Here is a 15,325-nt window from a genome sequence, read left to right on the forward strand (position 1 = left end):
TCAAGCACGAGATAATGAAAATGAGATGAGAGAATAATGATGTTGACCTTGTATATATTTTTCCTTTTTGGATAATTTGGGAGTCTAATGTAGAAGTTGTAGGGTAAAACACTTCCTCATCACAGTTTGATTTGAACACACTTCTTTTTTGTATTTTACAAAACTGTAATAATATAATAACAAACCTCGACCAAAAGTTTATTCCAATGGTTACAGAACATCTAATTGGAAGCCAGCATGTAATTTCAAAGCCACACAATGCACAAAAATTTGCAAGGGCAACTCCACGGAGAAAAAGAAAATCAACTCATATTAGAGAGAGAGAAGAAAAAAAAAACTATCTTATTCTAACCAATCAGCTTCCTTAACACCTTGTGAACCTTTGGCCATCAGACTCAAAATTGCTGCACTAGCCAAAGCAGCAAGGCCTCTTTTTATGAGCACAATGTGGTCAATTTGCTCAAACATCCCCTTTTGGAGACACAGGGAGGTCAATCCTAATGTAATCAGTCACATTACCCCGACTCGTAACACAGATTCGACAGAGGCTATAATCTTCAATCCTGCAGAAAACAAACCAGCAAAAAAAAAAGGCATCAGTAAAAGAGTTCAACCATGTAACCATGTTCCATCAGCAGCTTATTGACCATTTGATCAGAGACATACACAATAAGTTCCTTCCTTACACTATCGACTTGAACCGGGATCCAAGTATTGGATTGCAACCACAGATGCTGCAGCGAAAACCAGTGTGGCACATCATACCACCTACTACGGCTTCAGATTCAAGACATGCCACAGTTGGAATAAAAGGGTGATTATAATGTGGAGGAGCATTGCTTCTGCTCATATCTTCATTATGATTTGGAGGAGAAGCAGAACTTGTGCTAGTAGCCTTGTTGGTCTCCCCAGAATCAGCAAGGAGATCAAGATCATCAAAATAATCGGGGTAAGGTTGAACCACCATCTCCATATCACTTGTCACATTAGCAGCATCCTTCCCTTGACTTTTACTTCTTTTGGAGCTTGAATATTTACCAACATCTTTGTCATCATTCATCAGTACATCAATTCTAAAGGACTTAAGATGCTGCCTCATCGCATCTCGCAGATCATCATCGTCCACGAGAGTTACTACATCCCTGTCTTCATCGATATATGTTAGAGTAATGTCAGCACCAGGTGGGAGGTGAAAAAGACCGCAAATTTTTTCCCTCAATCCAGCCATGTTAAGATCAAGTTCACCATTCTTATCAACACGAGCTTCGAAATACCTCAGTTTGTCCCCAAGTTTAACCTTTAGCACAACCAGCAACTTGTTAGAAACATTCAAAAGCAACCAAATAAATACATAACGCAATTTGAAAGATCAAAACTTCTGACTGATTCAATATGACCAACAAAACTTGTACAAATGGAAAACAAAATCAAATCTGTCTCCAATTTCTGTAAGTGCAAACAATTTCTTTTCCAAATTTGACCCACCTCTAACAAAAAACTAATCAGATTTAGTCAGATCAACCCCTTTCACCATTGAACCTCATGTAAGGCCAGTAACGATCAAACTGATGAAGTCTTTCCCAGAAATTATCAAAATTATCAATCTGGGATGCCAAGGATCAAAATTCCATATTCAAATTTATCAATCTATAAACTCAATTCTATGTCAAATTTTACAAATTCTCATCTCTTCCCCAAACTTTTCTCAACAATCAGTCAAACCATAACAAACCCTACTTGAAACTAAATAAATTAAATTAAATTCTTACCTTGGAAGTTCCAAAATATCGCACCTTGATAACTGTGGTGGACGCCATAGCTCCACCATAACAAGGTAACAGATAGATAATGAAGAAACGAAAACATTGAAGTTGGAGAAAATAAATCAGACATATAAAGATTTCTAAGTCTTTGAGCCCTTGACTTTTAAAAACTTTACCTTTCGTGGATTGTTCACATAGGGCGGCAAAAGAATATTATGAGAAAATATATGGGATATCATTGGCGTCAACTTTTTCTCTTTTTGTATACAATTGGCGGCAAAAAAGATGTAACATACTTTGGATTATTTATTGGTAACACTTTTTATTATTTAAATTAACAATTAGATCACCAATGAGGGTTAATTGAATTGATAAGGATCGTTCTCTTCTATATCCAGGTTTAAATTCGAGTCTAGTGAAAACTCAAAAAGTGGCTAAGTTCTCCTCAAAGGGAGCTTTCCTAAACTTTTGAGAATATTAAAAAAAAAAATAACAATTGGGTCCCGAAATAACTATAATGAAAGTGAGGAAAGTAGGGAAAGTAAAAGGCAAAGTTTCTTTTAAAGAGCATGTCCTGTTTTCAACTACATTGCTAATTTGCTATCAGCTTTAGGACTTGAGCACAAAAAGAATTTATGATTTATCTGAATGTGAATGATTAAGTATGTGTCAAAGGGAAGTGTCCTCTTGTCTTGGTGCCAAGACTCTCCCTCTCTACAAATTCGAATATTTCCTTCAGTCGATGGGCAAACTTCTCTATAATGTTGTGTGTGATCCTGTCCTGAAATTTTGTGCTTTTAAGCCAGGTGACCCTGACATGAACATTGCATTTACATGCATTATGAGCCAGGGTAGAATTCTCAATCTGGTACCTAAACTGAACCTGCATGAAGAAAGAAAATCTATCTTAATTTTCAAGAGATGATAAGTGATACAAAAAGCTAGCAATTTTGAATTTCATGTCACGTACACGAAAGTGATCCTCAAATGGAACACCGTGCAGGGCCATAACTTCGTCCACAACCCATCCTTCACCATCTTCAATGGGAGTTTTTTGTTGTCTGCATGTGACCTCTCCTCCAAAGATCGAAACTTGGCGGTTGAATCTGTATGACAGATGACGCTCAAACACATCCAGCTTTTTTGTAGGTTCCCATGCAATAGTTGCATAGTTAAGACAACCAGATTTCTCCATTATTTTGTGCTCCAAAGTTCCTCCTTCGAACATTTCCATCAGAGATTTTGTCTGCACCGTTGTCCAGCAGAGTCTCAGTACTAGTACAACAAATCTAATGGGTATATGTAAGTTTATGACGTCTAGATTAATCAGTAGTTTTCAGATATTTGCTTAACTTATACTTCAGATCCAACTACAAGTTCAAAAGGCCTCTTCTAACATATAATTGTTAAGAAAAACAACTCCAATCACTGAACCATTCATTGAAGAATGCTTATCTTCAATGAATACTTATATATAGTTTTGATATTGTTAGTCTCACATGTTATGAGCAACCGTCTTGGTTGACCAAAAGAGCATTATTCTTTGAGTCTAATCCTTTGTTTTTACTAATGAAACAAAGTTCAAAGCTGAATAGCAAATCGTGCAGAAGCCTACATTAACACTTAACAAAGCAATAAACAAGGGGAAAAGAACAGAACTGACGACTTACGTTAATAGGTAGTTCTGCAGTATACACTTTGGACATCTTTGCATCCTCGAGATTAAGTACGGATTCAGTGTCTTCAAGCATTGTGGACCTGTCATCTTGATCATTATGTTCTTCACAAATTTGTGCTTTCTGATCAGGACTCAGAGTTCTTGTTCTCCACAAACCCATTATTGTCCTGCCAGGAAAACATAATCAGTCATCAAAAGCCTTCTATATGTACAAATACTTTGGACAAAAGGAAATCATCTTTGTCTTGAATGTGATTGCTTGACTATGTAGTTTCCTAACACCACTACCTGATGACTGAATTGAATGACACAAATGATTGAAAATGAAATCTAAGCCTGCCTTCTTCATCTTGACACTTCGCACCATGCCTTGCATCAAGACCTCGCTCCTTTTTCAGAACAATGACCAGCAAAGGGCTACCTACAGATGATAAGGATGGGGGAAGCTCTTGGATATCTTCAATATCCTCCCAAAGAAAGAAAAATTTTGTTTTGTGTCCGAACAAGTTTGCGTAAAACCCAACTATCCTCGCAGAAAGATAGAGTCGGCCCTGCAACAAAAAGTCATCATAAGAGAGACTAAAAGTATAAAGCAGATATGCACACACACACACCACACACACAGGTTTCATCTTAAGCCACTGATCACTTATAAAGCTGAGTACAAGACATTTCCATTCCTCAAGCAACTGACAAACTCTCACACATAGAAGCAATCATATCATTCTTATACTGTAAAATTGAGGTAAAAAAATATCAGATTTAATAGAGCTGCTAGAGGATCTAAAAAATCTTTAGTTGAGAGTCAAGAACTATAAATTCTGACTGTAATTTATTTTTTTCAAAAAGTAGAATAGCATCCTAGAAACTAAAGCTGGCACCTGTAAAGGCATTTTCCTCTTCAGGGAGCATGTAAAATCACTGATAAGAAATTCTTCTGGCGGCAACCCAAACAATTTCTGAAATGTTGAATTTCTATGAGGCGATCGTAGATTCAACTGTCAAAAAACCAAGGAAGGAGTTAGATCAACTTCTACAGTAGAAACTAGGCTCAATTGTAGGTTCAACAGAAGCATGTTGAACATGCAGAAGGCACCACACAAGCAACAAAAATATAACCTATGAGTGGGAAACTCAGGTACAGGAGAGTTCTGTACTATCATGTAGAATTCGTGATACTATGAGAGACTGAAGCAAATAAAAGAAAGAAGAAATTATGATACATAGTCCTCACCTTCTTTCCAACTTCCTTCTCCATTTTGGTCATATACTCCCTGATTGTTTCAACTCCTTTGTTATTGTCCAAAAAGATTCTTAAGTGCAACTTTGACTGAGAAGACTGAGCAAGCTTTCCCTCAAGGGAGACCCACATGTCTGCGAGTTCCGTAGCTGAGTGTTTAAGAAAATTGATCTCAGCATGCCCAAGTGACATAGCTTGGTCAAAAGGACCATCAAAATCAAAAACTTCAATGTCCAAAACTGATGGAGGTTCTTCCATAGCATCAAACTCGAGAATCTCTGCATCATTTTTCCATGAGCCATAAGTCAATATATGGGTGAAAAGAAATTGAAAAGGAATAAAAAGTCCTCACCATTCCATTGAGGATCACTAGTTTGAAGCTTGACAGAGCTTGTTCTTGTTTTACCATTGCAGGTGAAAACCACATAAGGATCAGAGAACCCAGATGAATCCAAGGATGCTAAGTAGTTCCCTTCAATCAAAGCAACAGTAAGAACCCATCCATCTCCTTGGGCTTTGACTCCATTATCACCTCCTGTTGTAATAGATGGCCAGCTTGTGTAAATCCCAGGACAATGTTAAAGATGCAACCTCAAGTGCGAAGGTGCTTTAGGCTCGAATATTTTAGTAAAATTCATGTCATGCAATATAATGTGCTTACCTTTCTGCAACCTAGCTTGTACAAAGTGTAAAACCATGTTATAGATGCGCTCCAATTGAAGGACTAGAATTCCACATGTGATGAGCTCTCCAACACTGTCTGGCAAATCAAGTCCATTAAATTCCAATCCTTGGAGTTTACTGGGCTCACAAAGTAGAATATGAACCAGGACATACAGAACCATAAAAGTAGTGGTAACTAGAGTGAGATTCCAGAAGTATTTTCTCGCCAACTCCCAATCTGATTGATGTCCTGCCTGCGTACTTGCCAAGATATGATCCTTGTCAGACATGTCTGTGGAATCCAGCGTTTTAAAATTCTGAGCCAGCAAGCTGGAAAACTGATCAAAACTCTCCTTAAGTCCCTGCTTAACTCCTCCTTCAATCATGCCTCTCATGAATGTGTTCTGGAGAAAGTTAACGCCCCAGGATACCACAAGACGGGAGGATTCTTCTCCTGAAGGTAGCTCTGGTCTAGGCATTATCTTGTAAAGCAACTCAACCTTGAATGAATTTCCATATGGAACATCAGGTGTACTCACAGTGGCCAATACAGCAAATTCCTTTCCATCGGCTGTCATGTACGTTTGCTCCTCTGTGGCTTTGACAGCCTTAACTAACTTTGAGGCAGCTTTTGTGTAGGTAACAAATCGTGTCAAACATGGGATCTCTCCGGATGTCCATGTCCAAGGCCCCTCATGTACATCTGTTGTCCTCTGAAGTTCTGCCAGATCTCTCCTGAACTGTGAATTTGGGGTGAAAAGAGATGCATTAAGATCATGTTGTGAGACAAAGTATGCCTGATCAATAAGAATTCCCCCCTGCAGATTCTCTGGCATTTGTTGTTCGCTTACTCTCGACTGCATCAGCTCAAGAGACTCTTCAAAGCTACAAATAGTATGATGTTCCTCCACACAATCTTCATAGTCAGATACTGAACTAGAAAACTCTGAAGAATCATCTGTTTTTAAAGCTTCATCGTTTTTATGCAAAAGCTTGTCCACACGTCTTATAATAGCCTTCATTAACTGTTTCCCTCCTGGTATCTTCGCACGTGGAGATTTGGAACCAAATACACCATGAGATGACATAAATGGACTGTCCAACTCTTTAGGTTCCTCAATGCTTATATTTGACTGTGCGCAAAGGAGGTGATCATGGCCTTTTTCATGCAGAGAAAGAGTAAGAAGAATTCTCCCTGCATTTGTAGCACAAAAATTCTCCACAATTAATATAGAGATCTCGGTTGATGCTAAAATGCTAGTAGGACAATAATGCACCACATCAATGGCCGAGTCAGCAACTTCGTTTGACAAACTAAAGGTTAGGCCTAACAGGAAGACAATCTAGTAAATTTAGTAAACAAAGATTCCTTCTTACCCGAATATTTCCCATGATCACATAACAATGTGACAAACTGCAAACTGCTCCCAACATTTAAGAGGAAGAAAAATATACTTACTGTCTGACTACTCAGGGCTACTGAGAAAAACACACCCTAACTTTTGTCTTTCAAATAGATAACTCGTACCTTGAACATTGCATATTTTTATTTCCTTAAGATGTGAGACAAGAAATTCACGCGGAGAATGAACAATCATCATCACCCTTGACGAAACTAATATACATCAGGACATCAATAATCTTGTTTAAAAGCTATGACAACAACCCACTAAAAGGGTCAAACACGCTCGATTTTCATTCGATTTCAAATGCACCTGCAGACATGAATTCACCATAACTCATTGTGCTTAAATTTTCTGAATCCATTATCCACTACAACAATCAAAACAGTTATTGGCAAGCGAACCAGCATTTCTCATCATCTTCATAGCAACTCCTCCTCATTGGATATACGATATCTTTATCGTATAAGAAAGTGGATAGAATGCGGTAAGATCAATGTAAATCCAAGTTCTACTTAAAAGTCTGAACTTTTTAAGAATCACCAACCATATGCAGTACTAATCTACAAAAACACAATCTTGAAAGCCACCATTGAAAGAAAACAAGGCAAACAGACATAGAAGTATACTAACCACAATCTTTATTGATAAATTTCCCAGTCTTGGGACTTTCAAGAGAATACCAAGCTGGCGGCAGGGTGCAATTAGTCTCAGCAGCAACAGAGCAGACCGGAATCCGAACCCGACCCACTAAGTCATCGCCATTGAACAAGCCAGACTCGTCGTCATGGTGAAACACAGACACAAGAAGCTCCTCCTCATTCATGTCATGAACCTTGAAAACAAACTCTTCATTCCAAACTGGGTTGGTGGTATTTCTCAAAATCCTGGTCTTGGACTTGTGCCTCCGAACCTGAAGCTTCACATAAGACTCCTTCACACGCAAGTCTTGAGCTTCCATTACATACACGTAAAGGCTCATGGTGCAACAACAGCTTTAGAGAAATCTTGTAGAATTTGTGAGCAAAAGGACAGAGAAGGGGCCTAAGCAGAGGTGAGTTTGGATGCGTTTGAAAGTTGGAGAAAAGGGTTGGTGTTGTTGATGTCTAACAAGAAGGAAGTGTGAGTAAGAGGCCATTAGAAAACGTGGAAGCAACAGAAAATGGACACGATGGATGTGACAAGAAAATAGGAAATAGTGAGTCGGTTTTGGCTTGCGTTTGGAGGAAAGCAGGTCAATGACATGGAGGGAGCCTCATTAAATTTTCTTTCTTCAAAACGGTTTGCCTTATCAGCTTTTGTGACTTTTGTGTTCTTTGTATTGTTCTTGTGTTCAATGAGACTTTGCTTCCCCACAATACATTGATGCTGTTTTTGAGGCTTTGGAGATATTAGGATCACACTGAGAATTACCGCATAAGGAAAGAGAGACTTATAACTCAAGTGATTAAAGTTATTTGTTCGCGAGATCTGAAGTTTGATTCTCCTTCTTTCAAGATCGATTGTATAAATAAATAGAAAAAGAACAGTGCAGGAGACCAATTTTCTTGAGGGATCAAATGCCTTTTATTATCATTAAGTTTGTGCTTGGTTATGGTCACTGTCAACATGTGCAGATTTTGGAATAAATTTAGGCTCGACATGCAAAAGCTCATGTAGTTTAATATCGAAGCTTCGGGTTTCTGCATCATGATCCTTCTAGTAATCCAATTTTAATCATATGTTTTTTTTTAACACAATATACCATGTATAATTAGCTATCCAACTCATTAAAAATATATAATTTAATTCTTAAATTTTTTACAATTGAATGAAGAAAAAAAACATGAAATATTATTTTGAGTCCACAAAAGCTAGGTGTGACGTGGATTCCACATAATAATTCTATTTTATTCTTTTCATTTCCCTTGATTTTAACCGATGATTGGGACACACTGACTCACTCTCACTCGGCAAACAGACCCAGTCGACCAGGTCTCGCCACGGTCCTTAGACCTTTGTACGGACTCTGTTCAGCGCGAGAGAGAGAGAGAGAGAGAGAGAGAGAGAGCAATGTTACAGTTCCCGGGGTTCATGAAACAGTACCCGTGGTCAACAAGGACCATTCCGTCGTCGTTTTTGCTGCCAACCCAATGGCCCCAACCCCACAGCGAAGAGCTCCTCCTCGCCATGGAGGAGTCCGATTTCGAAGAGAAGGTACTTTTAGATATTTCACTTTGCCCCAATTTCTCATCTACTCATCTACAATTTTACGGAAGACCCCCGTTTTTTTAGCTAATTGAGGTTTCAATCCAAAGAACGAAAGGGAAATGAGCCAATGGCTGAAAGTGTTGATGAAAAAAGGAACCTAATTTGAAGCCTAATTAGATCTAATTCTTGCATGTGGTTTGGTATTTGTAGCGTTGTTAATAAAGTAGGAATATTTGTTCTCTGTAGTGTAAGAATATGCTTGTGAAACTTTTAAAGCTTTGTTCTCTGTAAGGCTGCACCTTGTTGGAGTTCCTTCTTCTTATTCTCCTTGATCCTATAAGCTTGAGAGCTCTTCTGATGCTCAAATTTGTGTCATGAAATACTTATTCAGCCATATTTGTTTCTATGTGTTGGTTTAACACCAGTGTACTGGATTCAAATTTTGATTGCTATGTGAATCTCTTTGGGAGTGAATAGTTCTTCATTTTGATTCTGAAACCTCATATATTAATGGTAATTACATAACTTGGTAATTACATAACTCCTTTTGGAAAGAACAAAAAAAACGCCCATGATCTTTGCACTCACTCTGAAAGGGAGTCAAAGTTCTAGGTCATTCTAATTTAAATTCTTGGATATAGGGACCAATATCATAGATGGTAAGAAAGAGGTCATGGTTTCAGGATTTCCTATAATGGGAATTGGATTTTGTTTAACACATGCGCATATCATGAGTTACATGCATGTCTGATCTTAGGAATTCACAGATAACTTAGGTTCATTCATATACGGGTGGTTTTTCGTCATGAGGTGCTGTTTCGGAATTCTTGTGAGTTAGAGCCTCAAAGATTGGGGTTTGAAGAGTGTAACAAGCTAAAGGGTGGAGTTATGCTGTCGACATTTTTGAGTTCATCCAAGTTTAGCATTTGGTCTTATCACGTATGTAGAGGCCTATGGGAGAACCAAAACCTCAAGGAGAAAGACTCTATTAGTCATATAGTTTGAAGTGTGTACCCTGTAGGACAGGACACCTTGATGGCTTAGGCTATCAGTTCCACAAGGCCAGGTGGGGGTATACGCACCCTGGTTGCCAATAGAAAAGTTACAAATATATATTAAACGGATAGCTTTGTTCCTTTTGGATAGAGGTGGTGCCTCAAAAGTCATATGAAAATATAATTGTAAATGACAAAAGCATTGCTTATTATGAAGATATATTTGAAGAAAGATTTTGCTTAAATCTCAAGATAGCTAAATGAGTGAAGACACGTCTCACTAGGACAGCCTAGTTCTTCTTTTCAGAGCAGGATTAAGGCTGGGATGATGCCCCTTAAGTTGCTTTGAAAAGATGATATATTTAGGCACATTTTTGCAATATTGTTGGATCTGTGTGTGTCTGGTTTTAAGTGTCTTGAAATTACAATTGTAGGGGATTATACCGTTGTGTTTTAGCATTTCATTTTCCTTCTCCTATTTAAGTCGGCTTGTTGTTGTGACCATTTTTTACAGTGTAATGAAATCAGAAAGAGCAGTAGCAGCCTGATTGTGATTGGGAAAACCACCGTCGACAATGATAAAGACGACTACGAGCATGATCCAGATGACGATGACATCGACAATGCAGAGGACTCAGAGGGCGAAGAGTTTGAGCAGGAAACTGGTTGAAATTGCTGAGACCTCTGTTCTGTTTATGTTTGGACGGTCATATAAACCTGCATTAAGTCTTGAACCTTGTATGCTTATCATATTATCCTAAACAGTTTTGTTGAATTGCCCCCGTTTCATATGGATAGAGCTTGTGCCTTTTTGTTTCTATATATCCTTCTGTTGGAGATATGTACAAAAGATGTTGGTTTTATATGTCTTCACGGACTTGGAATAGGTAGAAAATTCGATTTTGATCATCCTTGTGGGGGAGGGGAGAAGGTTTTTGTGGGATAAAGTTTGATATGTTGCCTTCATATTCAATTTGCAATATATTAAGTTAAATTTTATTAGAAAATGACAAATTACTTCTTAAACGTTGTATCAAAGTTAAAAAAGATCAACTTGTCTTAATTTGGAGATTAAGAAGCTAAGTAAGCTTCGGCTCTAGAAGCCCCCCAAAGGTTGCTTCAATTCAACTAATAAATTTATTGATTTAGATCGAGACTTGTCTAAGAAGCATTCAAAGTTTGCCCTTTATAAAAGTCATTTCATCCTTACTGATCCATCAGGCACCACCAACTGGCCAACCCTGAGGGCAAGGCAAGTTAGAAAATATTCGTCCTTCTTCTGGTCTATTCTTTGTTGCCAGTAGCTAGTAGGTAGCCACTAGGAAGGTGCATCTCATAATTAATTATTAATTCTATTTATAAGGCCATAATAATTCGTCTTTAATTTTTTTTTCCTTTATTTCAGACCAAGCTGGCGGTCTTTTAAGACTTTTTTTAAAGTCTTGTGGGAGGAGGTCCAAAAGTTCAACGCATAAGCGTTTTATCTTAAAATATTCCTCGCGGGCCCCATCCAAAACGGCATCTAATTCTGATGCCAAATGCAACCACCACCTGCCAACATAAGAAAATTAAAAAAAAATCATTAGCACAAAATTACTAATAATAATACGACCAAAAATAGTTAATGACACAGGTGTAACAGAAACGGCGCGTCTCAACGACGAACAGACTTTAGTTGGAATATTTTGTCCGATAGTGAGCAGTGACAGACCTATTTACGCTACGTGGCACGCATGCTGGACAGTGGACAGCGCTGGCTTAACGGCGACTAATGGAATCCCGAACGATAAAAGTTGTACCAGAATTCACGGCGACACAAATTCAAGCATGAATTTTTGTCATTAAACCACCTCGAAAAAAAATGAAAAAATAAAAGGAAAAAAGGAAAATCCTTCATTTCACAACCAATCACAAAATTTCACCCTTATATTTGTTTTCTATTTTGTTTTTTAAGTTTTTGATTAAATTTTTTCCGTCATCAGCGATATTCTTTGGGTGAAGCTCCTAGAAGTTAGGGCTTCGAATCTCAACGCCAGTCATTGCAGTGAGGAACGTGTTGATGACGATGTTGATGGTGATGATGATGATGAGGAAGATACGACATGTCGCTGGGGTTGCTCTGGACATGGCAAGGATAGTAGCAAACACGTCCGGACCCTTTGTGAAACCTGACTGGCCCGGGATGTACAATCGGCGGCGAAGCGTACCGTTTCGGAGGCGAAACATACCCCTTCAGAGGCGAAACATACCGTTTGGGAGGCGAATCGGTGAACGATAAGAGCGATTTCGAAGGGGACAAATCGCCGCCACTCGTAGCCATAGACATAGGAGGCGAGATTTGCTTCAGCGATTTCGGCGGCGAGAGAATGGCTCTGATCTTTAGAGGACGAGACGAAGAAGAAGCTCGATCGTACTCTTCGATGATATTAGCTAACTCCTCGTCGGACTTGACCGAAATCAAGGTCTCCAAATCTCCATCCGGCAATTGACACCTCAAATCCACAGAGTAGCCACAGAATTCCGCGAGCTTCACCATTAGCTCTGTACATATCGAAAAAATGGAAATTAGCACCAAAATCAACGAAGCAACTGAAATCGAGTCGAAATTCAAGTAAATTAAGCCAAAATCAAAAGGAAAATAACGAATTGAAGCAGATTGAACAAACCTGCAAAGGAAATGGAGGCATCCACGGCGAGAACACGAGTGAGGCCACCGACGTAACGGAGATTACCGTCGGTGTGACGTGGGAGGATTTTCCCGCCATAGCTACAGAGGAGTTTTAAAGTTTCTTTGGTTTTGTGTTGGTCCATGGCTCTGAGACTTTCTTTACTTTCAAGGCAGAAAGAGGGAAGAAGAGAGAGAAGAAGAGAGGAGGGTTTGAAGGAGGAGAGGGGCTTGAGGCTTCAAACCTCAGGGAGTGGTTTTGTCGAATATTTATAGGAGGGGGAGGAGGAGAGGGAGGAGTGGGGGTGTCGTCAGCGGGAGACCCACACGCAAAGGAAAGAATGACTAATTAAGTGGTTGCTTCCTCTAATTACTACTCCTAATAGGAATTAGTATTATTGTTGAATAATAATTTGAAAACCATTCGATAATTTTATTCGGATATTCCTTTCTTTTTTTTCTCGTTGTAAACAAAAGGGTGCCTGAAAATACTCAACGCAACGATGTGGGCCCCGCTAGGGCCGTTTAGGTGGCGAGTCATCATTTTTATAAAAACATAATAATAATAATAATTTACTTTTTTTTTTTATTTTTTACCTTTCTTTTTCACATTGAAACCGAATTTATTCACGAGGTCACTCCAATCCAAAGTCCAAATGGAATCATAATCAATTGGGTAACTTTGGTTCATCTGCTTACAGCTGGTGTGTTAAGGCGGGTTGGGTTTCAATCTTTTCTAGTCAAAGACTTCCACTAAGACGATTATAATTTAGAGAATTATGGACTTTGTGTCTAAATTCTAGTGATTAGGAGTATAATTCTTGCTTCCTAGACTTCTTTATGATGGGAATTTGTGCTTATAGCCGTTAAATCCTTTGATTTATTTATTTATTATAATTAGAGCATAGGTTAATCACAATACACTAAATTATATTATGATCAAATGAGAATTTACACCAAAAATGCATCTCATAAATCCCATCTTTGTAACCCGAAAAAGTTATTATGAATTGAATCATAATGGGATTAAAAATATCTTAATTCTAATTTTGTGGGTTGGTATGAAACTAAATAGTTAAATTCGAATGTTTTGTTTTAGCAAATGATCAATTAGTGTGGTTTGGAGTAATTGCTTCTCTGTGAAAGGTCCTAGGTTTAAGTTCTAACATTCGTGTAGTGTGTGTGAGTTTAGTATGTTATCACTCATCTCAATAAAAAAGATCCTCAAAAAAAAAAAACAATTCTTTTTCATTATCATTACAGCTCATATCCAACTTAATTTTGTTAAATTATAAAGTCTCAACATATTTTAAGAATATTTAAGAGTATCTTCACACAAGACAATAATGATTCTTAATGAATAATTTTTACCGATCCACATGAAAATCATCGTACTTAACATGCCATCTATGATCTACACCTGTTTTTAAGCTGTCTTAAGGGAACAAATGTCAATAACAAAATATATTTAAAACTTTTTTAGGGAATCCTCATCTAGTTGGGAAACCAAACTGCCAAGCTAGAGTTCTAGACCTCAATTTCACGGCTCAACCTCACAAGAATTCCAACGACTCCTGTAAATTGATTATGTTCCATGCAAACAAACTTCAAGATTCCATTAGTTCTCCTTCCAAATATGCATACAAAAATTGTCATACCATATATAATAATTAATTAATTAATTATAAACTTAGAGAATTTGTTCCAAAAATTGCAAAAATGCAGCTGGTGATCTGTGAATACTCCACGAAAGGCCCCATTTATGGACACAGATGTTTTGATTTGGATTGGCTTTCCATACATGCATAGAAATTCAGGTGAAATGTCCAACTAACTTTTCTTTTGACTGTACAATTATTTGGAGTTTGCGATTATAACATCTGCAAACTAAAAGAGATCATTTCAGTTCAAAATATCAAACGTCTTACCAACCATCGTGTATTTCTGTCGAAAATTTATGATGATGGTTGTGTATCTTTCTCGTCACGTGATATATCGATTAGTATATTAAAAGAGCTTGTTTGGTTCGTGAATTAAAATTTTTGGGAATGAACTTCTCATGTTTAATCTTACGATATGAGAATGAAGTATGTTTAGGAAAAATGTCATTTTATCTCATTTCTATATTTAGAAAAAATATCATTTTATCTCGTTCTCATAATTTATCTGTGCATTATAAGGAATGAAAAATTATTTAATTTTCCAACAATATCTTTGATTTTTTATTATTTAAATTTTTAATACAAATAGGTTTGAAAAAGTCAAAAATGGGAAGTTTCCCAAAGCGAGCCAAAGATATGAAATTCCTTTTACATGGGAAGTTCTTTCCCATGTGTATTGCATTTCTAAGGATGGATTTACATAGGAATGCAATTTCATACTAATTTCCAAGCTCCAACATCTTGAACCAAACGGTCCTCAAATATTTTTCTTTTGTGCCAGTAAGGTCTAACTTAATGGGAAATGACTTTAACTTATATACTAATGGTTTCATATTCGAATTTCCATAACACTTGTAAAAAAACAAAGGATTTTTTCATACTATTCAAACTATAATATAAGAGTGTATAAGACGATTGGAGAAGTCCGAATGAGGCCAAAAGAAATAAGTTCCATTGAAATGAACTGTTGAACATCATTTGCCCATTGCGTTAGATACATGAATTTTGTAACAAGAACGAGAGTTAGGTTAATTTGGAAAAATTAGGAAAAATGACAAAGATGGGAA

At 37.5% G+C, this 15,325-nt stretch overlaps 3 protein-coding genes across 4 annotated transcripts; 1 reads left to right on the plus strand and 2 right to left on the minus strand.

Annotated features, from left to right (window-relative positions):
* On the minus strand, positions 100-8,128 carry LOC18775850 (C2 and GRAM domain-containing protein At5g50170). Of its 2 annotated transcripts, none has more exons than XM_020564445.1 (11): positions 7,381-8,128; positions 5,343-6,539; positions 5,034-5,216; positions 4,676-4,959; positions 4,323-4,439; positions 3,730-3,992; positions 3,434-3,608; positions 2,734-3,009; positions 1,770-2,646; positions 687-1,297; positions 100-563 (listed from the first exon to the last, which is right to left on the minus strand). In XM_020564445.1, the coding sequence occupies exons 1-9, from the start codon at positions 7,727-7,729 to the stop codon at positions 2,422-2,424; spliced, it is 3,069 nt and encodes a 1,022-aa protein (XP_020420034.1). In that variant the 5' UTR covers positions 7,730-8,128; the 3' UTR covers positions 100-563; positions 687-1,297; positions 1,770-2,421. The 2 variants fall into 2 exon arrangements, with proteins under 2 accessions (XP_020420034.1, XP_007210860.1); XM_007210798.2 differs by having other exon boundaries at positions 667-1,297.
* LOC18777669 (transcription termination factor 4, mitochondrial) lies at positions 8,653-10,841 on the plus strand. Its single transcript, XM_007209730.2, has 2 exons — positions 8,653-8,943; positions 10,447-10,841. The coding sequence occupies exons 1-2, from the start codon at positions 8,800-8,802 to the stop codon at positions 10,600-10,602; spliced, it is 300 nt and encodes a 99-aa protein (XP_007209792.1). The 5' UTR covers positions 8,653-8,799; the 3' UTR covers positions 10,603-10,841.
* LOC18776621 lies at positions 11,337-12,849 on the minus strand. The gene is made up of 3 exons (XM_007209522.2): positions 12,599-12,849; positions 11,644-12,473; positions 11,337-11,483 (listed from the first exon to the last, which is right to left on the minus strand). Exons 1-2 carry the CDS (start codon positions 12,741-12,743, stop codon positions 11,959-11,961), a joined length of 660 nt encoding a protein of 219 aa, XP_007209584.1. The 5' UTR covers positions 12,744-12,849; the 3' UTR covers positions 11,337-11,483; positions 11,644-11,958.

This window comes from Prunus persica, chromosome G5 (assembly GCF_000346465.2).
Source record: "Prunus persica cultivar Lovell chromosome G5, Prunus_persica_NCBIv2, whole genome shotgun sequence".
In the NCBI taxonomy this organism is placed as follows: domain Eukaryota; kingdom Viridiplantae; phylum Streptophyta; class Magnoliopsida; order Rosales; family Rosaceae; genus Prunus; species Prunus persica.